General features: G+C 38.1%; 2 protein-coding genes across 11 annotated transcripts in view; one reads left to right on the top strand and one right to left on the bottom strand.

The window, feature by feature from the left end:
• Positions 1-26,725, top strand: part of LOC117221962 (BTB/POZ domain-containing protein 7) — a 44,755-nt gene that overhangs the window by 7,428 nt on the left and 10,602 nt on the right. Inside the window, exon 11 of one of the 8 annotated variants that reach the window (XM_076520485.1) lies at positions 3,682-7,941. The exons of the other annotated variants lie outside the window; for them this stretch is intronic. Within the exon in view, the coding sequence (XP_076376600.1) occupies positions 3,682-3,687 (6 nt within the window). The 3' untranslated portion in view covers positions 3,688-7,941. Of the gene's footprint in view, positions 1-3,681; positions 7,942-26,725 lie in introns of those variants that run through there. 8 annotated transcript variants of the gene reach the window in all.
• Positions 647-25,229, bottom strand: LOC117221964 (uncharacterized). Of its 3 annotated transcripts, none has more exons than XM_033473351.2 (2): positions 25,090-25,229; positions 647-2,328 (listed from the first exon to the last, which is right to left on the bottom strand). In XM_033473351.2, exon 2 carries the CDS (start codon positions 2,316-2,318, stop codon positions 1,083-1,085), a length of 1,236 nt encoding a protein of 411 aa, XP_033329242.2. In that variant the 5' UTR covers positions 2,319-2,328; positions 25,090-25,229; the 3' UTR covers positions 647-1,082. The 3 variants fall into 3 exon arrangements, with proteins under 3 accessions (XP_033329242.2, XP_033329244.2, XP_033329243.2); XM_033473353.2 differs by lacking the exon at positions 25,090-25,229 and adding an exon at positions 12,827-12,980; XM_033473352.2 differs by lacking the exon at positions 25,090-25,229 and adding an exon at positions 4,253-4,391.

The raw sequence follows: 26,725 nt of genomic DNA, 5'->3' as shown, positions 1-26,725 counted from the left end.
GTATTTTCTGTGAACAATACTGAATACTTGAGACAACGTTAATGTTACTTTGTTGAAAATATACGATAACGTGCTGAAGCATGTAGTGCATCCATTAATGCACTGAAAGGTATATATATAAATAATAATAATAATAATAATATAATATATATATATAGAGGAATTCCAGCCGGAATAAAATATATATCTACCGAAAAATGTGCATAGGGCGAATGTGATCTTGAGAAAGAAACGTTTTCGGCACCGAGTTTGCCGATCATCGAAAATAGATCCACGCTTTCGACGCGGAGAGAAGCGTATCGTGTAACGATAACGTAAAATCGCTGTATTGTTGTTCGGATCGAGAACGAAAAACTAGTCAGCACGTTTGTGTCTTACCGTCGTTGTTACATAAAATGTAACAATTCTGCGTCCGCCGATGAAAACCCGAATAAGACTCTATTTACGACATCTCTATTTCACGCGACCACAAATATGTACTCGGAGACCGTGATTGCAGCACGAATTCGAAACACGTAATAAGTATGAGATAATAGGACTCTGAAACACGCACCTGTGCATTTACATAATCGTATCGATTACTCAACGATGTCACGCTTGTCACGGTCACTTTTTGGATCGCCGGTACATATATATCAATAGAATATTATTTTCGAAAAATATATTTTATTTATTTACACGTTCGTCACCGGATTTCGTAACAAGCAATAATATATTTAGAAGCATCGAAATATTTCTGTATATATCGAAGATGTGTAGCTTGTAAAGCGTTCAAAAAATAATTCTTATATATTTGGTATTTTCGTGTAATGCAGCTCTCAGATACCACGTATGTATTATTTCTCCCTAATGTCTTCTATCATATACATATATACATATACGTGTATCTGTATATTTGTATATACATATATGCGTGAACTAGCAGCGCTCGTACAAGTACAATTTACTATCAATACAATATTATATATAAAACATGCATTCGTTGTCGTCGTGTTTGTACTTTTAAGTATGTCCGCGTATAAAAAAATAATCCTTGAATAACAACAATTTGCCTAACAACGCGTTAACAACCGAATTGAATACTATTCTAACAGCCATCCTCGTTTCTCGAACAGCTGCACGATGTGCAGCATCTTTTGCTTGTACACGTTGTCGCTTGCCCGCGTCAAGAATACGCTTTTTGTTACGTCCTCCAACGCCGGGCCGTTCTCTTTCGGCGCCTGAATCACTTGCGCCATCATCAGGCACTGACTGAGCTTGACGGGCCCGCAGTAGTTCACGATCTCGTCGAATTTCTTCTTCGAGAACTTCTCCGTGTCGACCTTCAGCTTCTTCAACGACTTGACAAAGCTGTCGTAATAGTAATCGATCATGTGGTCCAGCTGATGGTCCAGGACCTCTCTGTTCGCGCTGGACACCAGGAAGAAGATCAGGTCCTTGATGCCGTAGTCGTAGACGCTCAGCTGGAAGTCGACGATCTTCACGCCAAGGAGCTGCCCGCGGGCGTCGTGTCTGAACATCATGTTGTTCACCCAGAAGTCGTTGTGGACCAACGTCGCCCACGGTTCCTCCGGCTTCTTGGCGTTCTTGCTCTCCTGCTCGCAGTACTCCAAGGTCCTGTCGACGCGGTCCAGATAGGGCTTCGCCTCTTCCATCTCGTGCAGGTCATCCTGCGCCTTCTTGATCATGTCGTACAGGCATCTCAGCGTCGTATCGTTCGGATTGTCCTCCATAACGATCGCCGCAATCTTCTCGAACAGCTGCGGCTTCTTCAGCTTCAGCGCCACCGTCAGGGCGTGCAGCCTCGCCAGCGCTTTCAGCGCGAACTCCGTGTGCTCTTTGTCCAGCCCGTGTATCCTGTCCGCGGTGTCGTAGCCGTTGTACTTCAGGTTCTCCAAAATGATGACCGCCTGCTCGTCGAACTCGTTCGGGTTCCGCAGGCCCAGTCTTCCGCCGAAGTACTTTGGGGCCACGATGCACAGGTCCTTCTCGTCTATTCCGTTCTCCAGCTGTAGCTTCTCGAACTCTTGCGTCAGCGCGCCGTAGAACTCCAATTCCTTTTGGAACGTGACAGGGCTGTCGAACAGCTCCAACAAGTACTCCGACGTGGGCGGTAGTTTGGCCACGAGGTTCAAGGTTTCTGTATCGTTCGACCGCGTCACTGTCACGTTCAGCGCCAGAATAATGCTGCCGAAGTTCTCCCCCGGGGCTGTCAGCGGCTTCCATTCCAGATTCTTTATCAGGAAATTCGACCCCAGACTCTGGGCCAGCAGCTCCTCCAGGTTCTGGATCGGCGACGATTCGATGGACGGAGTCATGTTGGTTCACCTGAAATTAAGCCTGCGATCAGGATCTCGGCGCTTGTCACCTTCGCGTTTGGTTAAATTCGATTTTATTTGATTTTGTTCGATTTTATTCGGTTTTTTTTTATTTTATTCAATTCCATTCGATTTTATTCAATTTTATTTGATTTTATTCGATTTTATTCGATTTTATTCAATTTTATTTGATTTTATTAAATTTTATTCGATTTTATTCAATTTGATTCAACTTTATTCAATTTGATTCAACTCTATTCAATTTGATTCATGTTTATTCAATTTGATTCATGTTTATTCAATTTTACTCAACTTTATTCAATTTTACTCAACTTTATTCAATTCTACTCAACTTTATTCAATTTTACTCAACTTTATTCAATTCTACTCAACCTTATTTCGATTCTACTCAACTTTATTCAATTTGATTCAAGTTTATTCAATTTTATTCATTTCTATTTAATTTATCTATTGAATTTATCTGTCTTTGATTCATCTGTATTCAATTTATTTGCATTCAATTCACCTGTATCTAATTTAACCGATTAATTAGGTTTGTCGGCGTCGCTAGAATCGTCGGTATCGTTATTTAATTAAAAATAATCGGATTAAAAATAATCCACTGACATTTTTCACCGGCTATATCAACTTATCGTACGATGGACGGAGTCATGTTGGTTCACCTGAAATTAAGCCTGCGATCAGGATCTCGGCGCTTGCCACCTTCGCGTTTGGTTCTATTCTGAATTTAGCTGAAAAGTGTGTCTTCATACGCGTCGATTCAATATTTGTGCGAAATAGGCAAAGAGCGTTGAAACTGGTTCTTTCGGTAATCGACGTTGAAAGTGTCAACTTCGTTTATTTATTTTCTCGTCAGACGAGGGAGGAATTATTAGCTTGTTAGTTTTTCTGGGACAGTTGTCGAAGACCGCAGGGCACCCACATTTTTTTTAAACCTTCTCGTTTCCCATCGTTCGTTCATGCCATTTTTATGCGTGTCTTTTTGCAGGTCGACAACAACAATGTTTATTATGATATATTCCTTCGTTAGAGGAGCAATAGCCACATCACCGGTTTATGTAACTTCTCATCAAGGAAAATCATCTTATCGTTACTAAGCAAATTAGGCGGAGATTATGCATTTACCTCTTAGAGTGCTAGGAGATGAATCGAGTTACGAGATAGGGGATTCTGTTTTCTCTGCCTCCGCGGACGCTTCAGGGTCTCGTCCGACCCGGACTATTTTACACCGAGGTGCCCGTACTCTTTTCAAATTCCGCAGAATCGCGCGAAACGTATTAAGCGACGCGTACTAAAATTTCCTTAAACGTTAAACATCTACTGATTGAAAACTATGTTTTAGAAATGACCGCCAGGGTTTCATCCAAATATTTAGATGATCCAGGAAAGAGAACAGTTTCGTCGTCGTCGTCGTTGATCATAATAGCTGAATGGAGTCATCGACAATTCAATTACGATCCCGCACGTGTTAACAGCGAAATAGAAAAAGAAACGTCCACACACGTCTGTCGGAGCTGCGGAGGACTAAATATCGGCCACGCTGTATTCGCACATTTGGAATCCAGTTCTCGAATCCGGCGACTGTTTACCGTCTCGCGGAACAACCATAAGGCGAACAAGTTGCAATTTATAAATAACGCTACGCGACATTAGTCACCCGCTTTGTTGATTGTTACCGGTACGTTGCGTCCAGGCATTGCATAATTGTCGATCGTCGTCGAGTATCATTGCCCGTCGAGATTGTCTCTCATTGATATTTTATCTACTCTCCGAGCCTCGCTGCGCCGAGATTCGTTTTATCCTATATCGCCGTCAATCTCGTGCGTCTAATGACAGCATTTAAGCGCCGCCGTTGATGTCCGGCGATGATCGTCGGGAAATGATTTTCAAGAACTGTTCGGTCCGCTACTTACTCTAATTGCGGCGACGGAATTCCGCCGAGACTCGATTCGAATCCTCTACGTCGGCTTTTGTCGTCGACGGAAACACCAGACCCGGGCACGATGTATGTATACGCGATGCTTGACCGGCGAGCACGGAACGCGATATTGTCAGCGCGAAGCCAGACCGCCAACTGACGATAACATTTATCAGCAATACTATTTATTTCCTTGTTTGTGCCCGACCATTTACTGATTAGAACCCTATCGACGCATCGTATTTGACTAAGTGGTTTTATCTGCCATCGAACGTTGCACGATCTCGCCGATTACGTAGCGGATCTATGACAAGCTACTTCAGCCGTCTCATCTTGTTATTATCATTTATTAATTCTTGCCTATTTAGGCTGAGGATGACTTTCAGTATACATATGCATATCTTTAGTTTTCCATTGCACGGTGAACTACAATTGCATATATTTTCTTGCACTAATCTGTTATTTAATATTATTTAATCTGATTTTATAGTCTAATGATCCAGCAATATTGGCGACCTCATTTTATTATTATTATTTATTTAGTTCTTGTCTATTTAGGCTTAGGATGACTGTTAGTATATATCTTTAGTTTTCTATTATATATATATGGTGAACTACAAAAAATTGCATATATTTTCTGGCACCAATCTATTATTTAATGTTCTTATTTAATCTGATTTAATAGTCTAATGATCCAGCAACATTGGTGCCCTCATTTTATTATTATTATTTATTTAGTTCTTGCCTATTTAGGCTTAGGATGACTTTTAGTATATATCTTTAGTTTTCTATTGCACGGTGAACTACAATTGCATATATTTTCTCGCACCAATCTATTATTTAATATTATTTAATCTGATTTAATAGTCTAATGGTCCAGCAACATTGGTGACCTCATTTTATTATTATTATTTATTTAGTCCTTGCCTATTTAGGCTTAGGATGACTTCCAGTTTACATCTTCATCTTTTCACTTTATACAGTGAACTATAATTACAGTATTTTCTTACCCTATTTTATTATTTACAATAAGACCTAATAGTCCAATAACCTTATTTAATTTAATTTAATAATCTAACGATCCAGCAACAAAGCAAAACACAAATGAAAAGAAAACTCACATTGGCGATCTCGTCTTTGAAACCTTCAAATCTTTGTTGGGGATTCATGTGGCTAATTGGTCGCCAAGGCGATTTTATCTGTTGACCAGCTGATCCAATATTGGGTCATCGGTCGTGTCGCTTTTCACGCTAACTTTAAGAGCAGGCTAATGGATACGTTTACTTTGCACCACACAGATTCAGTTGCTCGCGTTAAAGTCGCCAGGTGGAAACATTCTTTACAGCTTGATGCATATTTTACCTAGACTTATTCTGTTCGATTGAAAAAGTACACTAATTACAAGCAAAAAAGGTGTACATTTCATCTGAATTCTTCCTCTTGTAAGCATGTTGCATAAAAACATGTTTCTAGGAAATATTGTTTGGTACGAAGGAAAGCTCTTTTCTCTTCTCCTTTTTTCGTCGAAATATGGAGGCTACCCTTGAGTTTCTTAACCATAACGCACAATATATCTCAATAATAATGTTATCACAAAATATTGCCACTTCTCTATGACGAGTATACTCGTCATGGCACAAAATACTGCTAGTTCTTCGTGACGAGTATACTCGTCATGACACAAAAAATAATGCCAGTTCTCCATGACGAGTATACTCGTCTTGACACAAAATACTGCTATTTCTCCGTGACGAGTGTACTCGTCCTGACACAAAGTTCTGCTATTTCTCCATGACGAGTATATTCGTCATGACACGAAAAATACTGCCATTTCTCCATGACGAGTATACTCGTCCTGACAAAAAATACTGCTATGTCTTCGTGACGAGTATATTCGTCACGACACAAAAAATATTACCACTTCTCCATGACGAGTATATTCGTCGTGACACGAAATACTGCCACTTCTCCCCGACGAGTATATTCGTCATAACACAAAAAATACTACCACATCCCCACAACGAGTATACTCATCGTAACAAAAAATACTGCCTCTTCTCCATGACGAGTATACTCGTCATGACACAGCTGATTAAAAAAGCATTTGATAAAATTCCGGAGCATATAGAAAAATGACGATCGTTCTGTCAATATCTGCGACGTTGAAATCAAACGAACACGAGCGAAATAAATAAGGGCTGTTTCAGGGGAATAAAATACGAAGAAATTTGACGCTTCCCTGCACGCTCGCGGCAGATCCAAAAAGCTGTTCGCCGATGTTCGAGCCGCTGTCTTTTCAGCTTCCGAGAAATCCGATCGGCCAATTAAACGCCGATGAATTATACGATCGATAGCACGTACGCGTCGTCTCACGGGCGTTAATGCGAACCAGTATTAATAGTTCAACTTTTGCGATCGTACAGATAAAGGTAGGGGCGTCGCTGGCGCGAGATACGCGGCGAGCATGTCGGTAATTTTGAAAAGACTTGCATCATCGAATTACCATGAGAATACAGACGCGCTGTTCTCGATAGTGTTGTCCGTGTTTCGTGCCGCATTAAGTGGATTGTGCAACGACGAAAACAAGCAGATGCGTCGTCGTCGTCGTCGTTGTCGCGAGACAACGCCGCTTACGGATGCTTAAATAATTCGCGGTCAATTGAAAATCGCCTAGTCACGAAAAAATATTGGCCGAGCACGTGCCGGCAGGCTTCCAGCTTACTGAATTTCCTCGGCGAGGCCGTCGGGAGACCTTCGGCAAATTCTTGCCACGCCGCCCCTCGCGCCCCGTGTTCTCTGCACCTTCTTTCAGGACACTCTCCAACCGGCGCGGAAAATTCTCCGCGCGGTTTTTCTTTCCGCGGCACACGCACACGATGGACGCGAGACATTTAAGAATCGGTCCCGCACGTGACGGATCGCGATCTTCCGGGAAACTGCGTGTGAATGATCACGGTGAATACAAATAGGTTCGGGGAAACCTTTTTGCATGAGCGGATTTGCATACACACGCGTCTAGGTGTAGCTCGCGAGATGCTCTCTATACTTTAGAGGATCAACGCAGGGAATAGATGAGGAACTCTAATTGGAACGCGCAGTGCTTTGTGGACATGCTTGGGGACAGATGTGAATCTGGGGTATGAGTTGATTTGTAAATGTATGTGTCAGAATATTTTTGGAAGAATTTATGAAGGAATACATGTATATTTAAGGGTAGGAAGAGTATTTATGAGGAAGAAGATGAATGTGTGAGAGTATGAAGCATTTGTGATGAAATAAATATACAAGAATATGATGTATTTATGGAGGAATAAATGAATATTTAAGGGTAGGAAGTATTTATGGAGGAAAAGATAAATATATATGAGAATATAAAGTATTCGTGATGAAATACATAAATACACAAGAATATGATGTATCTATGGAGGAATAAATGAATATTTAAGGATAGGAGGTATTTATGGAGGAAAAGATAAATATATGAGAATATAAAGTATTCGTGATGAAATAAATAAATACACAAGAATATGATGTATTTATGGAGGAATAAATGAATATTTAAGGATAGGAGGTATTTATGGAGGAAAAGATAAATATATGAGAATATAAAGTATTCGTGATGAAATAAATAATTATACAAGAATATATGATGTATTTATGAAGGAATAAATGAATATACAAGAATAGGAAGTATTTATGGAGAAGAAGATAAATATATGAGAATATATAAAGTATTTGTGATGAAATAAATAAATATACAAGAAAATATATGATGTATTTATGAAGGATAAAATGAATATATAAAACTGGAAAGCGCATTTATGAAGAAAAAGATAAATATATGGGAGTATAAAGCATTTATGATGAAATGAATAAATATACAAGAATATATGATATATTTATGAAGGAATAAATGAACATATAAGAATAGAAAATATTTATGAAGAAAAAAATAAATATATAAGAATAGAAAGTACACATGTATAAAGAAAAAATAAATACATAAGAATATAAAGTATTTACCGATAAATAAATGAACATATAAGAACACAAAATATTCACAAATAAATAAATAAATATACAAGAACGGGAAATATTTGCGAAGGAATAAATCAAGAAGAATATTAAAAATGAACACAGGAATATGAAGCATTCATATATAAATAAAGAATATTAAACGAATTTCATTCGTTTGAATGAAAGAAAAATAGTACAGCAACTTCTATGTGCCGCGTCAGAGTCGCCAGTCGAGTGCAAAGGGTTAGCATAACTTAATCCAGCGTAAATAGTTGGTGTATATCACGCAGTTTATTTATTCAGTCTCGACTGTCACGAGTCGCTATGAATTACAGCGTGCGTTTTACACGGTGCAACGGCTCGTCGACTTTACTATCAATTACTTCGCCGCGATCTGATCGCCGCGTTCGGATCGGATACGTGGAAACATTTGACGCGTGTTGCGCGCATGTATGCATGCATGTAACATGTACGCGTTTATTTAGATAGCATCGTGTTATTACCGGAACTATTCCGCGGAATCGATTTTATTGTATCACGTGGATACGAATAATGCGTAACACGTAGCGCGTAAGCATCGCCTCGAGCTTTTATTCTTATAAAAAATCTTCATCCTTTCGACGAAGGAGTTCGATATCACGAATCCGGTAATCGGAAACGTCGCTGCTTTCATTTGAATGAGAACGTGTTCGCTGATGTCATAGAAATTAGCAAAGCAAACATTTCGAACGTGAATCGCCAATTTGATTAATGATCTTCGCGTGCCGTGGTCGCGTCGACTGTCGAATCGGCGATATCGTTGGACATTCGTCGATAGCGTAAAAATTAGAAGAATGATCGGTCGTCGGGGGTCCGTTCGGACCCAAAGATATATTGCTATTCGACTGGTCTAGCCGCTGACAATGGGAGTTTTCATTTTCACTTCAACGATTTTCACTGCAATTTCACTTCCACCCTCGCTTCGAGCTTCGCTTCGCCGTGTTGTCATTTCTCTGATCGCTCTCGTTGCAGTTACATTGCACTCGAGGCTCGAGTGACACTAAAATGGTGCGGCGCGGCCTTGTGCCAACAGAAGAAGATTCTACAAACCTCGTTGCTACCGCCGAGACCTCCGACGTGTTTATCTCTCCGAGAGAACTCGTCTCCTCGATAACGTTCTTTCTATCGGTCCGCGCAATAGCAAACACTTGTTATACGTGTATTAATAACTTCCATTTTTCTACGATAAATAATTCCTGTCTCATCCGTATATCTCTGTGCGAGCAGGCGCGCGCGCATGAAATGCACTTATCTTATCCGCGGTCCGACTGCGAAGGTCTGCCGTTCGTTTAAAACGTCGCCGGGAAAAATTATGATAACGCGCGTATAACCGCGAACGAAACGGTCGCAGTTCGGCGAGTCCGTAAAATTTCAAAGGTTGACACTGCACGGGGAAAATTCTCCCACGCGTAACACCGGCGATTAAGGTGTCGCGTTCATTGTTTCCCCGGGCAGACACGATTCCAGATCCGATCTTAATTGCGATGACGAACGCGATACCGAATGCGCGGCTGCGATTCGCGATCGTTTCGCTTGGAAAGGTCGGAAAGGTGAAGCGAAAACGCTGCGACGATAATTCGCGATTGAAAGGATTAATGGTTGTCGGCGATCCGCCTGCGATCTAGCGATTATTCAATTTTATCCAATTTTATTTGATTTTGTTCGATTTTATTAGATTTTATTCAATTTTATCCAATTTTATTTGATTTTATTCAATTTTATTCGATTTTATCCAATTTTATTCAATTTTATTCGATTTTATTCAATTTTATTCAATTTGATTCAACTTTATTCAATTTTATTCAATTTTACTCAACTTTATTCAATTTTATTCACCTCTATTCAATTTGATTCAACTTTATTCAATTTTATTCAATCTTACTCAACTCTATTCAATTTGATTCAACTTTATTCAATTTTATTCAACTTTATTCAATTTTATCCAATTTTATTCAATTCTATCCAGTTTTATACAATTTAATTCAATTTAATTCATTTCTATTTAATCTATCTGTATTGAATTTATTTCTATTGAATGTATCTGTCTTTAATTCATCTATACTCAATTTATTTGCATTCAATTCACCTGTGTCTAATTTAACCGATTAATTAGGTTTGTCGGCGTCACTAGAATCGTCGGCATCGTTATTTAATCGGCGGATTAAAAATAATCCACTGACATTTTTCACCGGCTATATCAAGTTATCGTTCGATTTGCTCTCCGATGGTTCACCGATCGAAACGATTACGTTCAGGTATCAATTGATTTACGTTGGTTGGGTTCGCGACCTTGGCGGGTGTCCATTGCATTAGGGTGGAGCAACGTTATTGTTCTTTGTTATTGGAAATATATCGGGGAACACAGAGGTGGACATGCAATCATGTCCGCTATCGACATCATATACGCTGTTTCCTATTGTTTTTAATTGGAACTCCCTCATACATATTTATTCGCCAAGTGGTATTTCTGGTCTCCTTTAACAATTAATTTATCGCTCGCGAGGGATCGTGTCACAATTACTGTTCCCCGCGATTTCCATGAAACAATTCTCACGCTGGATCATGGATCCTTTCACCCTGCGCGATTTTTACCGGCCCGTTGTTGTCTCGAACATTCTTTGCGGAAAATGTTCGCAGCAAATGGAAAAATACAGAACATGCAAGAAATGCAGAAAATGCATGTTATTTAAATTTACATTATCCGCGATGTCTGCTTAAATATGAATCTACTTCGTTTCGACAACAATAAACAGATAAAGTGCATTTTCATGGCAAAAATTGATAAGTAAAATACAGAGAATAACGAAGAGAATGGCATTTTAGAATGTTTTTGCATTATTATCAATTTATTAAAACATATAGCAAATTTCAAGGAATATTTATGTTACCGTTTGTTTTATTGTTAAAACTCCGTTAACTTCTACACGCGAGAAGAAGAGAATAAAAATTGAGAAGCAATGGGAACATTCCAAGTCGAAAGAAACGTCTGGGATTTCGGAGTGCGAATGTCTCGGAGGGCATTCATTTCATAATTGAATTATCGAATTATTGAATTCTTGAATGATTGAATTAATGAATTATCGCATTAATGAATCATTGAATTCTGGAATGATCGAATAATTGAATTAATGAATTATCGAATTATCGCATTATAATGAATTATTGAATAATTAAATTAATGAATTACCGAATTATCGTATTAATGAATTACTGAATCATTGAATTGTCGAATTATTGAATTCTTGAATAGTTGAATAATTGAATTATTGAATTCTTGAGTAGTTGAATAATTGAATTATCGAATTATTGAATTCTTGAGTAGTTGAATAATTGAATTATCGAATTATTGAATTACTAGCTTATCGAATCGTCGCGGGCCAAGCTCGCGCGAGTCGCGGCGCTCGTGAAAGCGCATTGCATCACAGGAGATTTTCGATTCGAAAAATCTCTCGGGGATTTTACGCGTGCGCGCGGGCGTTCGTCTGCGTTCGCGGGGCCGGCTTTATAAATGACCGGCCAATAAACCGCGGAACGAATTATTCAACGGCGTCCCACTCGTCCGTTCTAATCCGCCGCTTCGAAATTAGCTTTCACTGCGGATCGAATCAGTCAGTCGCGAAACGGCATTGTCCTGTCGGGCGAATGGCGAGAACACCGTCCGCGGAATAAATTAGCGGCCGCGCGGCCGATCGTATAAAATCGCCGGTTTTATGCGGCCGCTCGCGGAAAAGCGAAAGACGATTTCATTTATTCGGAGAGCTTTGATAAATCGCGTTGCCGGCAAATTGACCGGGGAGAAAATCAAATCGTTGCCGCGGTTTAACGTCGGTGTGTCGCAATTTCGCGGGAACACATTTTTATCGCCGATCAACGAGTCCGGGATCGATGAATTATGTTACGAAGACCGTTGAACGCGGCCACGTTTTCGCTCGTCGACGAAACGAACGGAGGAACGCGCGTCGTTTTTATCACGGATTATTAACCGCCCGGCAAATCGAAGTTGTCCGATCGATTTGAGCGATCCGACCGACATAGTTCGACGTCGTTTAAGTAAGTGTTCGTTCGAACGATTGTTTAAACGAGTTTCAACGAAACGTTTGTCGTTTGGAGATGTTTAAACAGCGGAGAGAAACGACAAAACTTGTTGTTCGTGTAGAAACGAACGATTTAATATAATAAAATAAAATACAAAAATATTACTTTAGGAGATTAATAATTTTACTAATATATATATAATAATATATTCGTGATTTCGACGATTACTTATTCTCTAATAATAGAATAAGAAATAGTAAATAAATTATTCGTGGAATTACTCGAACGACTTCGCAATTGAACGAAGCGTTTAATTATTGTTCGCGGGCGAAATATTCGTTTAATTTGCAATTTTTCTATTTACCGTTTGTCATGCGTATTGTTTCAAATAAAATTTGCTCGACTCTGACTCGACCAGCGACGACGATCGATCGCCGATCGATCAGAAAATATTCGCGGTCGTTTTAGCAGGAAGTACCTCTCTTTGTCGCTGGCTGTTCAGAAAATCGGGCGAATTCCTCTCGTAGGCCGTCGATACAGAAGCCTTTGGTCCCGCGGATCCGACCAGCGAAACGCGTGCACGGCAAATGTTGCAAAAACACTGTTAAACAAGCCGTCGTTTCGACGCCATTAAGGCCGCTCCGAAGCAGACTCTATTTATAGTTTGCGCAGCGCATCGAGGAATCTAACGTAACGCGATAAGTGTCGCACACTTCTGCGGCGGGAAATTCTGTCGGTGCACGTCCCGTTTGTGGACAGCCTTCGCAAAAATTGCACCGAATTCCGATGACACCGGTCGAATTATGTTGCATTATATGCAATTAAACTCGTCGGCATCTGCGACCGAGGAACCGCGTGGCTGATGATAATGATTTTGGTATCACTGTAACGAGTGTTCGATTTATGGTGTCGTTTTTTGAATTAGTTAAATGTTCTGTGGATTATTGAATTTTAGGGTCGAATCATTTATTCGACGGATTGGAAAAGATTTTTGATAGATATTTAATTATAAAGTTCGATTGTAATAGATTTTTATGAGAAAATCAAGCTCTATTGTATTTTTCATAGTAATATTGTTAGAAAGTTTTTAATTTGCCGTAGATTTTTATTAGAAAGCTTTTAATTTACCATAGATTTCGATTTATAATAGATTACTATTATAGATTTTAATTTACAATAGATTTTTCAGCAGAAATTTTGATTTACAATAGATTTTTCAGCAGAAATTTTAATTTACAATAGATTTTTCAGCAGAAATTTTAATTTACAATAGATTTCTATTAGAAATTTTAATTTACCATAGAGCTTTTATTAGAAATGTTAATTTACCATAGGAGTTTTTATTAGACATGTTAATTTACCATAGACTTTTGTCAGAAATTTAGATCGCTTGATTTTAGATAGAGATAAAAAGAAATCAATTCTAATCAATTCTTACTTAATGAATTTTCTACTGTAAATTTGAATTGTAAAAGATTCTCGATAAGAATTGAAACAAACGTTTTAAATTATGGCAGACTTTCGCCATAAATTTGAATCAATTGACACGAGAATGCATCGTAAACTAAAATTGTAAAACCGACGGACTTCGATAAGAGTTTCTTCGCAATTTCCTTTGCACCGTTTTCATTTCTTTCCTGCACAATTTTCGTTGCATTTCACAGTCGCGTTTCTTTTCCACAATTTTTTTGTTCCCACCTTCCGTTTCAATGCTCCGTTTCTTCGATTTCAATGCAGCACATGACATAACCAAATCGTGATTCAGCGAGCAGAAAACACGGAATTGCATAAACGACACGGTCGTTGGAGAGCGCGAACGAGTTGCAGGGAAAGGGAGGCTTGATACGCATCAATTTAGCGTCTAATAACTGCAACGTGCCTGACGAAACGAGCCGGAAGAGAGTAATCGCGAAATGCAGCGGGGGGTTCTCCGTATTCGGTGCCAGGAGAAAGGCATTAGTTAGTTAGTTTACTTTTCGTTAATCGAATAATTCTCGATGTTTGAACTGTTCTAATTTATAAAATTGCACGATCGATTCAAACGATTATTCGCGTTTAAACTAAACTCGTTTCGAGGGCTTGTTGAGCAAATTTCATTTCATCTGCGACTAATAGTTCAATATAATTACACTAAAATAATTATTTGTTGGTTGTACAGGTATAAATCAGTCTCATTCGAAACACTGAAATTAATTTCTTATTTATAAATGCAGCTTCAATTGTATTCAATTCAATCATCATTTAAATGCAATTATAATGGAAATGCAATTATGATTTAAATGCAATTATAATGTAAATGCAATTATGATGTAAATGCAATTATCATTTAAATGCAATTATAATGGAAATATAATTATAATGTAAATGCAATTATAATGTAAATGCAATTATAATGTAAATGCAATTATCATTTATATGCAGTTATCGCCTAAATGCAATTATCATGTAATTGCCTACTAGTTCTTATTCATTCGAAGCACGCAAGTTCTTCAATAACAATGAGTTTCCCGTTTTTATAGTTGTACGTCTCCTCTGCTCAAATTGTCCACTTTTGTGCACAATCTTATCGTCGATTAGGTAATACTTCAATTAGGTAATACTTCACGAATTCTCGAAGGCAAAACACAATTCTATTTTCCTGTCCAATAAAAAAAAAACCTTTACACAATTCGACGAATAATTTATTTAAAATTTCTCTTCAATTTCCTTTCAATTCGATTTCAGCGAACGACAAATAACGAATAATTATTGCTTCTGTTTCGTGGTTGAACTCCGAAAGACCGCGGAAACCGCGAACGACCAGCCGACTTTCTTCGGTTGCTCGCGATTCGCCAATTATGAAGACATTAACTCGAGAGAAAGTGCATTGGAAACTAGAGCCCCGGCTAGCCGGAGATCTTTTTCGCGGGCTGATCGATGGTCTTCCGTTCCTGGATTCCGTTTACGGTCCCTCGGATCGTCGATCTCGCCGCGGCCGATCGTGACTTCATCGCGACGGATGATTCCAGGTCAAGCGAGAGTCTCTCTCTCTCTCTCTCTCTCATTCTCTTTCGGATCAGAGGCAACAAAATCGCGCGTTATCGTCTCTTGTTTTCCGAGCGGTCGACACCGCGGTCCAATTAATCGCGGGGTCCTTGTCATTATCAGCCACGATTCCAAGCGGTTTATTGCTTTCATTATCGTCCCGCCGCTGCGTTTCCTTATTGCAGCCGGCACACTTCGCGCCGCTGCGTAGTTCTTCTACTTCGGAAGAATTCTAATTAGAGGCGGTGCTGCCCGCCGTCTTGCTCGGCAGTCCCCTAACCGCGGCGATGACAAACGACGCGCAGGATGCGAAGATTTCGCGCTCGAGAGGAATCCGGGAACACAGTTTTTCCTCTTCGGAGAGATTCCGATCGAAACTGCTGCACACTGCGATGCCGTTATTGTTCTTGCGGTGGCCGTTGTTGTCTCAATTTTTGCTGGCGTTCGCCTCTCCTCGCGATATTCTCCTAATCGCGGCGATGCTTCAAACGGAATTGAGATGTTAAGTTTTTGTACCGGAGAGGAATCGTGATTTTAAATTCTGCCGGAGTTTTTTCTGTTTACACAGATCTCGATTGATGCATCTTGACAATGATGCCATTATTATTATTCTTTCCTTATTTTCGTTGTCCATTTTGCTCGATGATGTTCGCCTAATGGTCCCAACGTCTCGAAAGAGAAGAAAGTGCATTTAACTAAGCGAAATTTCATTTCACTCGATGTAAAACCTAATTTAGGATTCTGTCAGAGTTTTTCCTGTTTACAGAAATCTCGATTGATGCATCTTGACAATGATGCCATTATTATTATTCTTTCCTTATTTTCGTTGTTCATTTTGCTCGATGATGTTCGTCTAATGGTCCCAACGTCTCGAAAGAGAAGAAAGTGCATTTAACTAAGCGAAATTTCATTTCACTCGATGTAAAACCTAATTTAGGATTCTGTCAGAGTTTTTCCTGTTTACAGAAATCTCGATTGATGCATCTTGACAATGATGCCATTATTATTATTCTTTCCTTATTTTCGTTGTCCATTTTGCTCGATGATGTTCGCATGATGGTCCCAACGTCTCAACAGAGAAGAAAGTGCATTTAACTGTGCGAAATTTCATTTCACTCGATGCAAAACCTAATTTAGGATTCTGCCAGAGTTTTTCCTGTTTACAGAAATCTCGGTTGATGCATCTTGACAATGATGCCATTATTATTATTCTTTCCTTATTTTCGTTGTCCATTTTGCTCGATGAAGTTCGCATGATGGTCCCAACGTCTCGAAAGAGAAGAAAATGGATTTAACTGTGCGAAATTTCATTTCACTCGATGTAAAACCTAATTTAGGATTCTGTCAGAGTTTTTCCTGTTTACAGAAATCTCAATTGATGCATCTTGACAATGATGCCATTATTATTATTCTTTCCTTATTTTCGTTGTCCATTTTGCTCGATGAAGTTCGCATGATGGTCCCAACGTCTCGAAAGAGAAGAAAATGGATTTAACTGCGCGAAACTTCATTTCACTCGATGTAAAACCTAATTTAGGATTCTGTCAGAGTTTTTCCTGTTTACAGAAATCTCAATTGATGCATCTTGACAATGATGCCATTATTATTATTCTTTCCTTATTTTCGTTGTCCATTTTGCTCGATGATGTTCGCATGATGGTCCCAACGTCTCGAAAGAGAAGAAAATGGATTTAACTGCGCGAAACTTCATTTCACTCGATGCAAAACCTAATTTAAAATTCTGCCGGAGTTTTTCCTGTTTACACAGATCTCGATTGAATTGATGCAATGATGCCATCATTGTTCTTATGCTCTTTCTATTGTCGTGGTCCATTTTGCTCGACGACGTTCGCCTAATGGTCCCATCACCCCAAAAGAGAAGGAAAATGCATTGAATTGCACGAAATTTCATTTCACTGGAAGCTGCCATTATTGCTTTTATCGCGGCCATTTTTCTCGTCCGTCTCGCTCGACTCGAGCGAAAATCAATTTATCAATTAAAAATAATTGAAGATAAATTAATTTATTAGACGCGAATCCTAGTTTAAAAACCCGACCGATTTTTTCCCGTTTAGGGAGACGGATCCTAAATCGAATTGGAACAACGATGCCCTTTATTGTCCTCATTGCCTCCATTTTACCTCGGCGACGCTCGCCTAATTGCACCGAGCCAAAAGAAGATGCGTTTAATTGCACGAAAATGAATTTCACTCGAGACGAATGCCGATTTAAAAAGCTGGCATGTTTTATTTTCTGTTCAGAGGGATCGTCCCGATTGAATTGGAAAAAGCGAATTGAAATGCCGTGGTTTATTGTTGGTCGTGTGTCCATTTTTGTTCGACGATCAACGAGAAGAATTTCAATCGAGATTGGGACGTTGGACTTTACGCACTCGTCAGGTTGATGTGTCGTTTTTCTTCTTTTTTTTTTATTAATATTTGAGGTCACCTTTCCGACACGGGCTGTGTCGTAAACGAAGCGGACGACAGTAGACCGGGTATACTTACAGAGTCAATTTTGATGTCTATTTCGTTCTTTCAACGTGGATCGCTTTAATTACGTTGGTGGCGGCGTGTTACTTAATTGCGGCACCTATTAGCTGCATGCAGTGGGACGAAACTGGTCTACACGACGGACTTCGGATGGTTTATTTTAGATTTACTGCGGCTGTAATGGCCATTCCGTGATCATTATTTACTGTATTTATTTACTTGTTCATTATATAGGCAAAAACTTCGTTAGACTTAATTACATTAGCTTGATATAGAGAAAGAAATAAATATAACAGAATTAAAAAATTACGCGTCGCGAGAGATAAAATAAGATATTAACGAAGATATCGATAAACAAAGTTTACAGATTGTAAACACTCTGTTTTCAAAAGGAGGAATTTCAGAATCAAAAAGTTTGTGTTGTCTGTACTTGTTTTTTCAAGCGTGATTTTTGTGGTAAAAATCGTACGATATTCGGTGAAGTGCAATTCAGAGTTGTTTTTGGAAAAGCGATAGAAAATAATCGTTCTTCTTCTTCTGTTCCAGTTCTTAAATAAATATTCTCCGCAGGTTTACCAGCGTTGTGATATCAGGTTATTAAATTGGCAAGTGCATTTGTCCCGGGTAATTGTCTAGTAGAAAGTTAAACACAGTAAAATCGTTCGGCTTATCTCCGTTTTATGTTCTCTTTCGAATCGTATTTCCTGCAACTAGATCTACGCCATTTCTTTGCTGTTGGCACAAGACGTTCGTTATCAGAGATTAAATATTTGAGCCGGCGAAAACTAGGTTTCAAGGCGACAGTGTTTGATTTCGCTGTTTGCATGATGGAACATCTCAAACAGCGAAACTTAAAATATTTTCTTTAACATTGAGTCATTCCGTAAACGAAGAAGATAGTTTTGATATTGCTAACATCAAGATATTATTTCTGACAGAGATATTATTCTCTAACACAGGTTTTTATATATTGTTCTTTCTTTTTTAATGTCACAGAATAATTCGACACGTTTGGCTCGATCTTATAAAACGTTTTAAAAGCTGCCACGTTTATTTGTCCACCATGTTTATTTGGATATTCCAGAATTCTAGTATTGAACTTCAGTATTCCAGAATTCTAGTATTGAACTTCAATATTCCAGAATTCTAATATTGAACTTCAATATTCCAGAATTCCAATATTGAACTTCAATGTTCCAGAATTCTAATATTGAACTTCAATATTCCAGAATTCTAATATTGAACTTCAATATTCAAATATTGATTTAATATTGAAGTTTAATATTAAATTCTACTATTCAATTAATATTGAAGTTTATATATAATATTAAATTTCTACTATTAAATTCTACTATTCAATTAATATTGAAGTTTAATATTAAATTTCTACTCTATTAAATTCTACTATTCAATTAATATTGAAGTTTAATATTAAATTTCTACTCTATTAAATTCTACTATTCAATTAATATTGAAGTTTAATATTCTAATATTGAATTGATATTGAAGTTTAATATTCTAGTATTGAATCAATATTGAAGTTTAATATTCTAATATTCAAGTTTAATATTAAATTCCTATTATTAAATTCTACTATTCAATTAATATTGAAGTGTAATATTCTAATATTGAAGTTTAATGCCCTAATATTGAAGTTTAGTATTTTAATATTGAAGTTTAATATCCTAATATTGAATAATAATATTAAAGTTTAGTATTCTAGTTATATCGAATATATTATCAATAAATGTCTCCGAAATGTGTTGTCACCTTCGGTTGCATGACCCGGCTCCACGCATAATCGAAGACCCGCGGCGGCCGTTCATTGACGCAACAACGAATCGCGGGTTCTCTCTCGCGTAATAAGCGCCGATCGCGGGTTCGCGGTCAGATAATTGCGAAATTATCGAGATTGGTAACCGATCGATTGGAAAACTACCGGTGCGACGCATTATACCGTTGCCGGAAAGGTTTCCGCATTTTCGCCGTTGACAATGCGACAGCTCTAGCGGAACCTTCCTTCGTCATCGCGGCGACGTTCGCCGCATGCAAATGATGATTAATGCAGTGTCCGACGCGCGAGTTGTTTACTGTTTACCGTAGAATAACGAGACAGTTTTCCTGTTGGCTCACGTGTTACAGTTCACGGAATTCCCAAGCTGGAATGTCTAGCAGGAAAACTGCTCATTGTTCTTTCGAATTTTCTCAGACCGCGACGAAGACACGCCGGTAATCGAACGAATCAAGCGTCGTTAACGCATTCGACGACCGTGGCAAAAATCACGAAAACACCGTCGTATCAAGAGTATTTCGTCGAACTAAATTGAAATCGCAAGGCGAAGTTCTGCGACCGTCGATTGCTCCTTCGACGTTCTAACTTCCTGCGAGATTTCGTATAATTGAGAAATGTTAATGGATCGGCGTAAAAATTTGAACGATTCTGTAACGTTCCTAATCACTTTTTTAATAGCGCGATCGAATAAAGATTTATCGAGATAACAATTCATCCGAACGAGTTTTTTATTCGAATAAAGAATTCGTTCGCGAATGAGAATTTTCCTTTTTTAACTGGAATAAAAATTGATTTGTTCGGATCTACGTTTGTTGGTATTGTTATTCGAATAATTCTACAGTCTCTGTTCGAATAATTTATTCTAGTAATTTATTTGAATACAAGATAAAGGATTATTCGAATAAGTGGACAAAATAATTTGTTACGAATAATTCTTGTAACAAGAAAGATGTTCGACTAAAAAGAATTCACTCGAGTAATTCTTCTAGATAAATATGTATTAATTGTCAGATGCCCGATTAAATGAAAATGAAAGAAACGCGTCTTTCACTAGTCGCGATATCTTCTCAATTAAGAAGAGAATAAAGATTTTAGATAGAAAAAAATATTGTTTCGCCGACTAATTGCCGCGGGCGCCTTAAATCATGGAGCAATTATCATTCGGAGTTGATTTTGTAGAAAATTCGCTCTCTAGCGAATGCACATTTCAGACTTAATCTTCCTTGCCTACCAATTATAATCTAATCTGCAGAATAGAACTTAGATAAGGCCTGCATTTTTCGTTTTGCTACTGCTTCGGCTGGAGCACGATCGCTGTCGAGGATTACTCAACAATTACTATCAAGGACCGTTCTCGAGTGAACACGTGTCGCATCTCGAGAGAACGAATCTGTCTAAATGTACCGAGTGTCTCATAACGAGCGGAGCTTCGCCGAAAAATCTCGCGAAATCGAAGCGGATTTTATTATTCAGATCTAAATAGCAAAATGAACATTTTCAACCTATTTAGAGTTCACCGAATAAATAATAATAATTTTGATTGACTGATGTATAGAGAGCACACAAAGAGAATGAAGAAGAAAATTTAAGCGACAGTTTAAAAATTGATATATGATCGAACATCGTGCACGCGTATTTGCGAAGCGGAAAAATGAGAACAACCGCGCAGGGCAAACGATAACGTTCTGAAAGTTGAATAACTCTTCGCCGATTGGTCGCCGCCGTGATTGGAATTTTTTTTGATCCCCATTTCCGGGGCTTCGAAAAATTTGATAACTTCGAAATGTCAAAGATCCGACGTGCTTTTTGCGAGAACTTCGGAACGCCAATGAATCCGTAATGGAAATATCGGGATATTCGAAATTGCAGGAGTTTCGACGGCGTCCAATCCGTATTATCGGGTGTCCATCGAATATCGAGCACAGTTTCCGCCGCCGCCGCTCGAAATTCCGAATTATTTTTTCGAATCGAAACAAGCGATTTCCACCGGCAATGTTTCGGAAGACAGGAAGCGAAACGATTCGGCCATTCTACATTTTACAGTGACCCGATAATATCACGGTTACACGGAAAATATGCCCGCGTTTGCTATAAAATATGATATCCTCGCAATATAAATTCTGCGGAACAACTATAAATAGCATCGATACTTGTACTTTTACCGCGACGAGACGCAATTCGCGGAAACGAATCGTTCCTCGGTCGACAATTTCGTAAAACAACCGATAACAATATTACCGTTCTTCGTTTGAAATGTCTCGTCGAATAATTCGCCGGTTTTCGGGATATTTCAAAGGGTTTGGGACATTTTAAAACGTTTGGAACACCCTTTAAGCGAAGCTGGAATATTCTATGCACTTCATAGAGTTCCAGGTGTAATTCTGTTTATTTGTTTTCACTCGTTTAAGATCCGAGAGGAGGTATTATTCCATAATTCTAATATTCTAATATTAAATAATAATATTAAACTTTAATATTGTAATATTGAATTAATCTTGAATTTTTACTATTCATTTCTACTATTCAATTAATATCGAAGTTTAATATTCTAATATTAAAGTATAATATTCTATTATTGAAGTTTAATATTCTAATATTGAAGTCTAATATTCTAATATTAAAGTTTAATATTCTAATATTGAAGTTTAATATTCTAATATTAAAGTTTAATATTCTAATATTGAAGTTTAACATTCTAATATTAAAGTTTAATATTCTAATATTGAAGTTTAACATTCTAATATTAAAGTATAATATTCTAATATTAAAGTATAATATTCTAATATTAAAGTATAATATTCTAATATTGAAGTTTAATATTCTAACATTGAAGTTCAATATTCTAACATTGAAGTTCAATATTCTAATATTAAAGTATAATATTCTAATATTGAAGTTTAATATTCTAATATTGAAGTTTAATACTCTAATATTGAAGTTTAATATTCTAATATTGAAGTTTAATATTCTAATATTGAAGTTTAATATTCCAAAAAAATGGAAATAATATTGAACTTCAATATTCTAATATAGAATTTAATATTGAATTCTAACACATGTGATCCTATTACTTTAAAGCTTCATTCTTTGTTGCTAATAATATCTCCACTTGCAATAAACGTTTATTAAATGATATGAAAAATCCAGAAAATATCTTTATATCGTAACATTAAGAAATCTTTAATTGGAAACGTTATTAGCCAGTACAATTTAATTGAGGAGAACAGAATAGGAACGCGGATAACGCTGCGGAATCGACAAGAAAATGACTATTATCTCACGACGACGCGTCGAGAGACCTCAATAATTCTATTTAAATCTCGTTCGAAATACAGTAAACAGTCAAGTAAACGCATCGGTGCAATTCCAGCTACGATAATAACGGGAACCAATACGCGAGCAACTCGTTCATCTCGGGATTTCGCAAACTGTGTAAAATCCGTTCCCTCGGTATGCAAACTGACAGTCAATCTTGCGGATCGTGTTCGATCGAACATGCTTGTCGTGGCACAGGGTCTGCTAAGCGATTGTTTAAACTGGGATTCTCGTGTAACAGGTGAAGAAAATGCAGACTTATTTTTTGCACAAGCATAGCAAAGTAATTGTGTAAAAAGTAATCTGATTAATTATTAACGATTATAAGCCGTCAGTTATTTATGCTAATTTCTTGGTAATTTATAATAATTATAATAACCAATTTAACTGTAGTAACTAAAATTGTACGAATACTACATTACAATAACTAATGTAATTGTATGTAATTGTACATGCATTTGCAGGAAAATCGAGTAGACGTTAGTTGAACTGGTAGAAAAATTCAAATAATTTAAGGCTGTCAGTGTTAAATTAACGTTGTCACGAAGGCACGACATGATAAAAGAACTTTAAGAAAGCTACACAACATGTCAACGAGATGTAATTGTTAACAATTATCGAATAGAGAAACAAACGCGACTGAAGAAACGTGTTTTCTCACGGCTGAAGGATGCCTCCAGAGATCACAAGAGATTTTGTTTCGTTATCGCGCACAATTCTCAGAGAAAAAAATTCGCAATGATTATTTGCGTAACCGGAGAATCCCCTAAAAAGGGACAAACGAGCGGCAATCGCGACGATTAATCGCGCGGACCTCGGTAAAAATATTTCAACGAAAACATATTTGCAAATACCATTTTTCTCAACTGCGTTGGTACATATCAGCTTCATTTTTAATTGTTATCTTATTTCTGTATTAAGTGAACTATAAATTGATATACTGATTTTGCAGGTATCTAATAAGCAAGATTGTTTTTTAAAACAATATCTGCTTGTATTTTTTCTTTGGGTTTATTTTTTATTTTATTTCCAGTACATTGTGGGAAAATGATGCTTTCAATTAATTTATTTGCAGTACGTCTCATGAAAATGCTAACTTTAAATAATAATTTCAAGCACATCCAAAGAAAATGCTATTTCAAGTAATTATTTCCAGCACTTCCTAAGAAAATGCTGCTTCAAGTAATTAATTTCCAGTACTTCCTAAGAAAACTCTGCTTCACACAAATAATTAATTTCCAGTACTTTCTAAGAAAATGCTGCTTCAAGTAATTAATTTCTAGTACTTCCTAAGAAAATTCTGCTTCAAATAATTAATTTTCAGTACTTCTTAAGAAAATGCTGCTTCAAGTAATTATTTCCAGTACTCCCTAAGAAAATTCTGCTTCAAATAATTAATTTCCAGTACTTTCTAAGAAAATGCTGCTTCAAGTAATTATTTCCAGTACATCCTAAGAAAATGCTACTTCAAATAATTGTTTCAAGTATATCTTAAGAAAGTGCTACTTCAAATAATTGTTTCAAGTATATCTTAAGAAAATGCTACTTGAAATAATTGTTTCCAGTATATCTTAAGAAAATGCTAGTTCTGACAATTATTCCCAGTACATCCTAAGAAAGTGTAGCTTCAAATAATAGTTTCCAGTACATCCTAAGAAAATGCTACTACAAATAATTATTTCCAATACATTCTAGGAAACTGCTACCTTCAATTAATCATTTCCAGCATATCTTAAGAAAATACTGCTTCAAACAATTATCTCCACTGCATCTGAAGAGAAATACTACCTCTCGAACAATTATTTCCACAGCATCCTAAGAAAATACTATTTCAAACAATCATTCCCAATACATCTGAAGAGAAGGCTACTTCATTGAATAATTTACTCGACCACGACATAAACAACGCTTTTCAATACTCATGTCAGACTCAATGACATCGACTGAATCTCGCGGTATCATCTCCTACAAAACAATAGCGTTACGTCAACAATTTTTCCAACTTAAAATTCCCCAAATATTTATCTCAATCCAGGAAATCGCGACGATTTCGGTGCTTCGCGGTGCCGGCCCCGCAAACTTTTCTCGCGTTTATGTCATAGTTCGGCGGAATGATACCTGTTTCTTCGATGGCTCGTAATCGTTCCACAGACAATCGGAATCGTAATCGCAGAGAGTCGAACGCACTCGACGCGGCTAGCTGGCGCAGCGAAGCCGTGACAACTGAGCGGAGCTTCGTTACCGTTTGACTTTGACCCCTATTCTCCCTCTTTTCGACGCTCATTGATGGTATCTCCATCTTTCAGCTCCGATACGGATTTCAGAGCGCGGACACGACACGCGTCGCGGTCGCGGGCCCGATACGAGAGGGATGCACTTGCACTCCCACGCATCTCGGCCGTGGCTAGAGATGGGAACGACGCTGTCGCGAGCGTGTGCCACAGCGTTCCTCGCGCTCAGAATTTTCACCAAAAAACAGAGTCTGTTCTCTTCGTCTCAGAGTCTCGCAGCTGTTTCCCGCCGTTTCCGTCGAGCTGCGATCGATCAGGAAAATATAATGACGAGATAACGAGACATCTTGAAACGCGATAACGTGTTCCGAACTGGACCAACTGGTCCAAGGTTTGTTTTTTTCAGACGATAGAGGGGTTAATTTACTGTGGAACGATTGAAACATCGTTTCTTAGTTCTGCTGTTACTCGGAGTTACAAGAAAAAATAAACCTTCAAGCTTCACGAAAATTTAAAACGTCGATTTTCATTTTTATTCCATTCGAGGTGGTCAATCGCCGTGCTTTCAGTCTTTTTTCGGGCACAATTAGTTCTGTAGTTATCGAATAAAACACACTAAATGTCTTCGTCTTTTTTTTGTAATGAAATATTTATCGAACAAGGCGTACAAAATATTTTTCCCCCGTTTCAGTCGCTCGTTCTTAACTTCGTTCAGCCGTTCTCGTTAGAAATGCATAAAATCCGCGCGATCTAGACATCGTCTATTGTTCAACAAAACTACGTCGACTGCTAGGATCAGCATTAATCGCCGGGGCTTTTCAAAACGACGTTTCCACCGTCGGATTTTATTGCTGCGCTCTGCAACGAGGACGCGCCGTGTCTCTTAAAAACGCTCGACGATTCGCTTCCATCGGCTCGTCTCGAAATTACGTTGCATCGAGAGAGTAATCTGCATTTCCCTGATCGACGAATTCGCGAATTCTCGATATTTTCGTCTTCGTTCTAATTACGTCGAACGTGTAATCAGCTTTTCGCGTCGCGGTTGCGCCCGGCGGTTTTGCACGGTCGCCGTAAAAAAAAAAAAGGAAAAAAGCACGGGAAAAGGGCAAAGGTCGCGGACGAAGATGGATAACGGATAACTGGATATTCGGGTGGGAAATGGGAATGCAGAATTTTACAATCTTCGATCCCGTGGGTGAACAAAAGCGCAAGACTGCGCATAGAACGGCATGTTCGTCCCGTTCCGGCGTGGGCGTGCAAACGGTCTTACAACTGCAAACCAACACCCACAAACTCCCACACACACACACACACACACACACACAGAGTCTATACAATCGTTCGGACGTAGCAGGAAGCGGAAAAAGTCTAGCCTAATCGATAGGTACACGGAGAACCACGAGCTTTCAGGAGAAATTCTCCAAATTAATGGTGCAAGGTGCTCGAACTTAAAGGGGAATTTGTTTCCTCTTCCGACAGTTTCGACGATTAAATTACCCGAATTCTTGCCGCTAATTTGCACG

This window comes from Megalopta genalis, chromosome 3, assembly GCF_051020955.1.
Source record: "Megalopta genalis isolate 19385.01 chromosome 3, iyMegGena1_principal, whole genome shotgun sequence".
Taxonomy (NCBI): Eukaryota; Metazoa; Arthropoda; class Insecta; order Hymenoptera; family Halictidae; genus Megalopta; species Megalopta genalis.
This window is presented reverse-complemented; position numbering and strand designations above follow the sequence as displayed.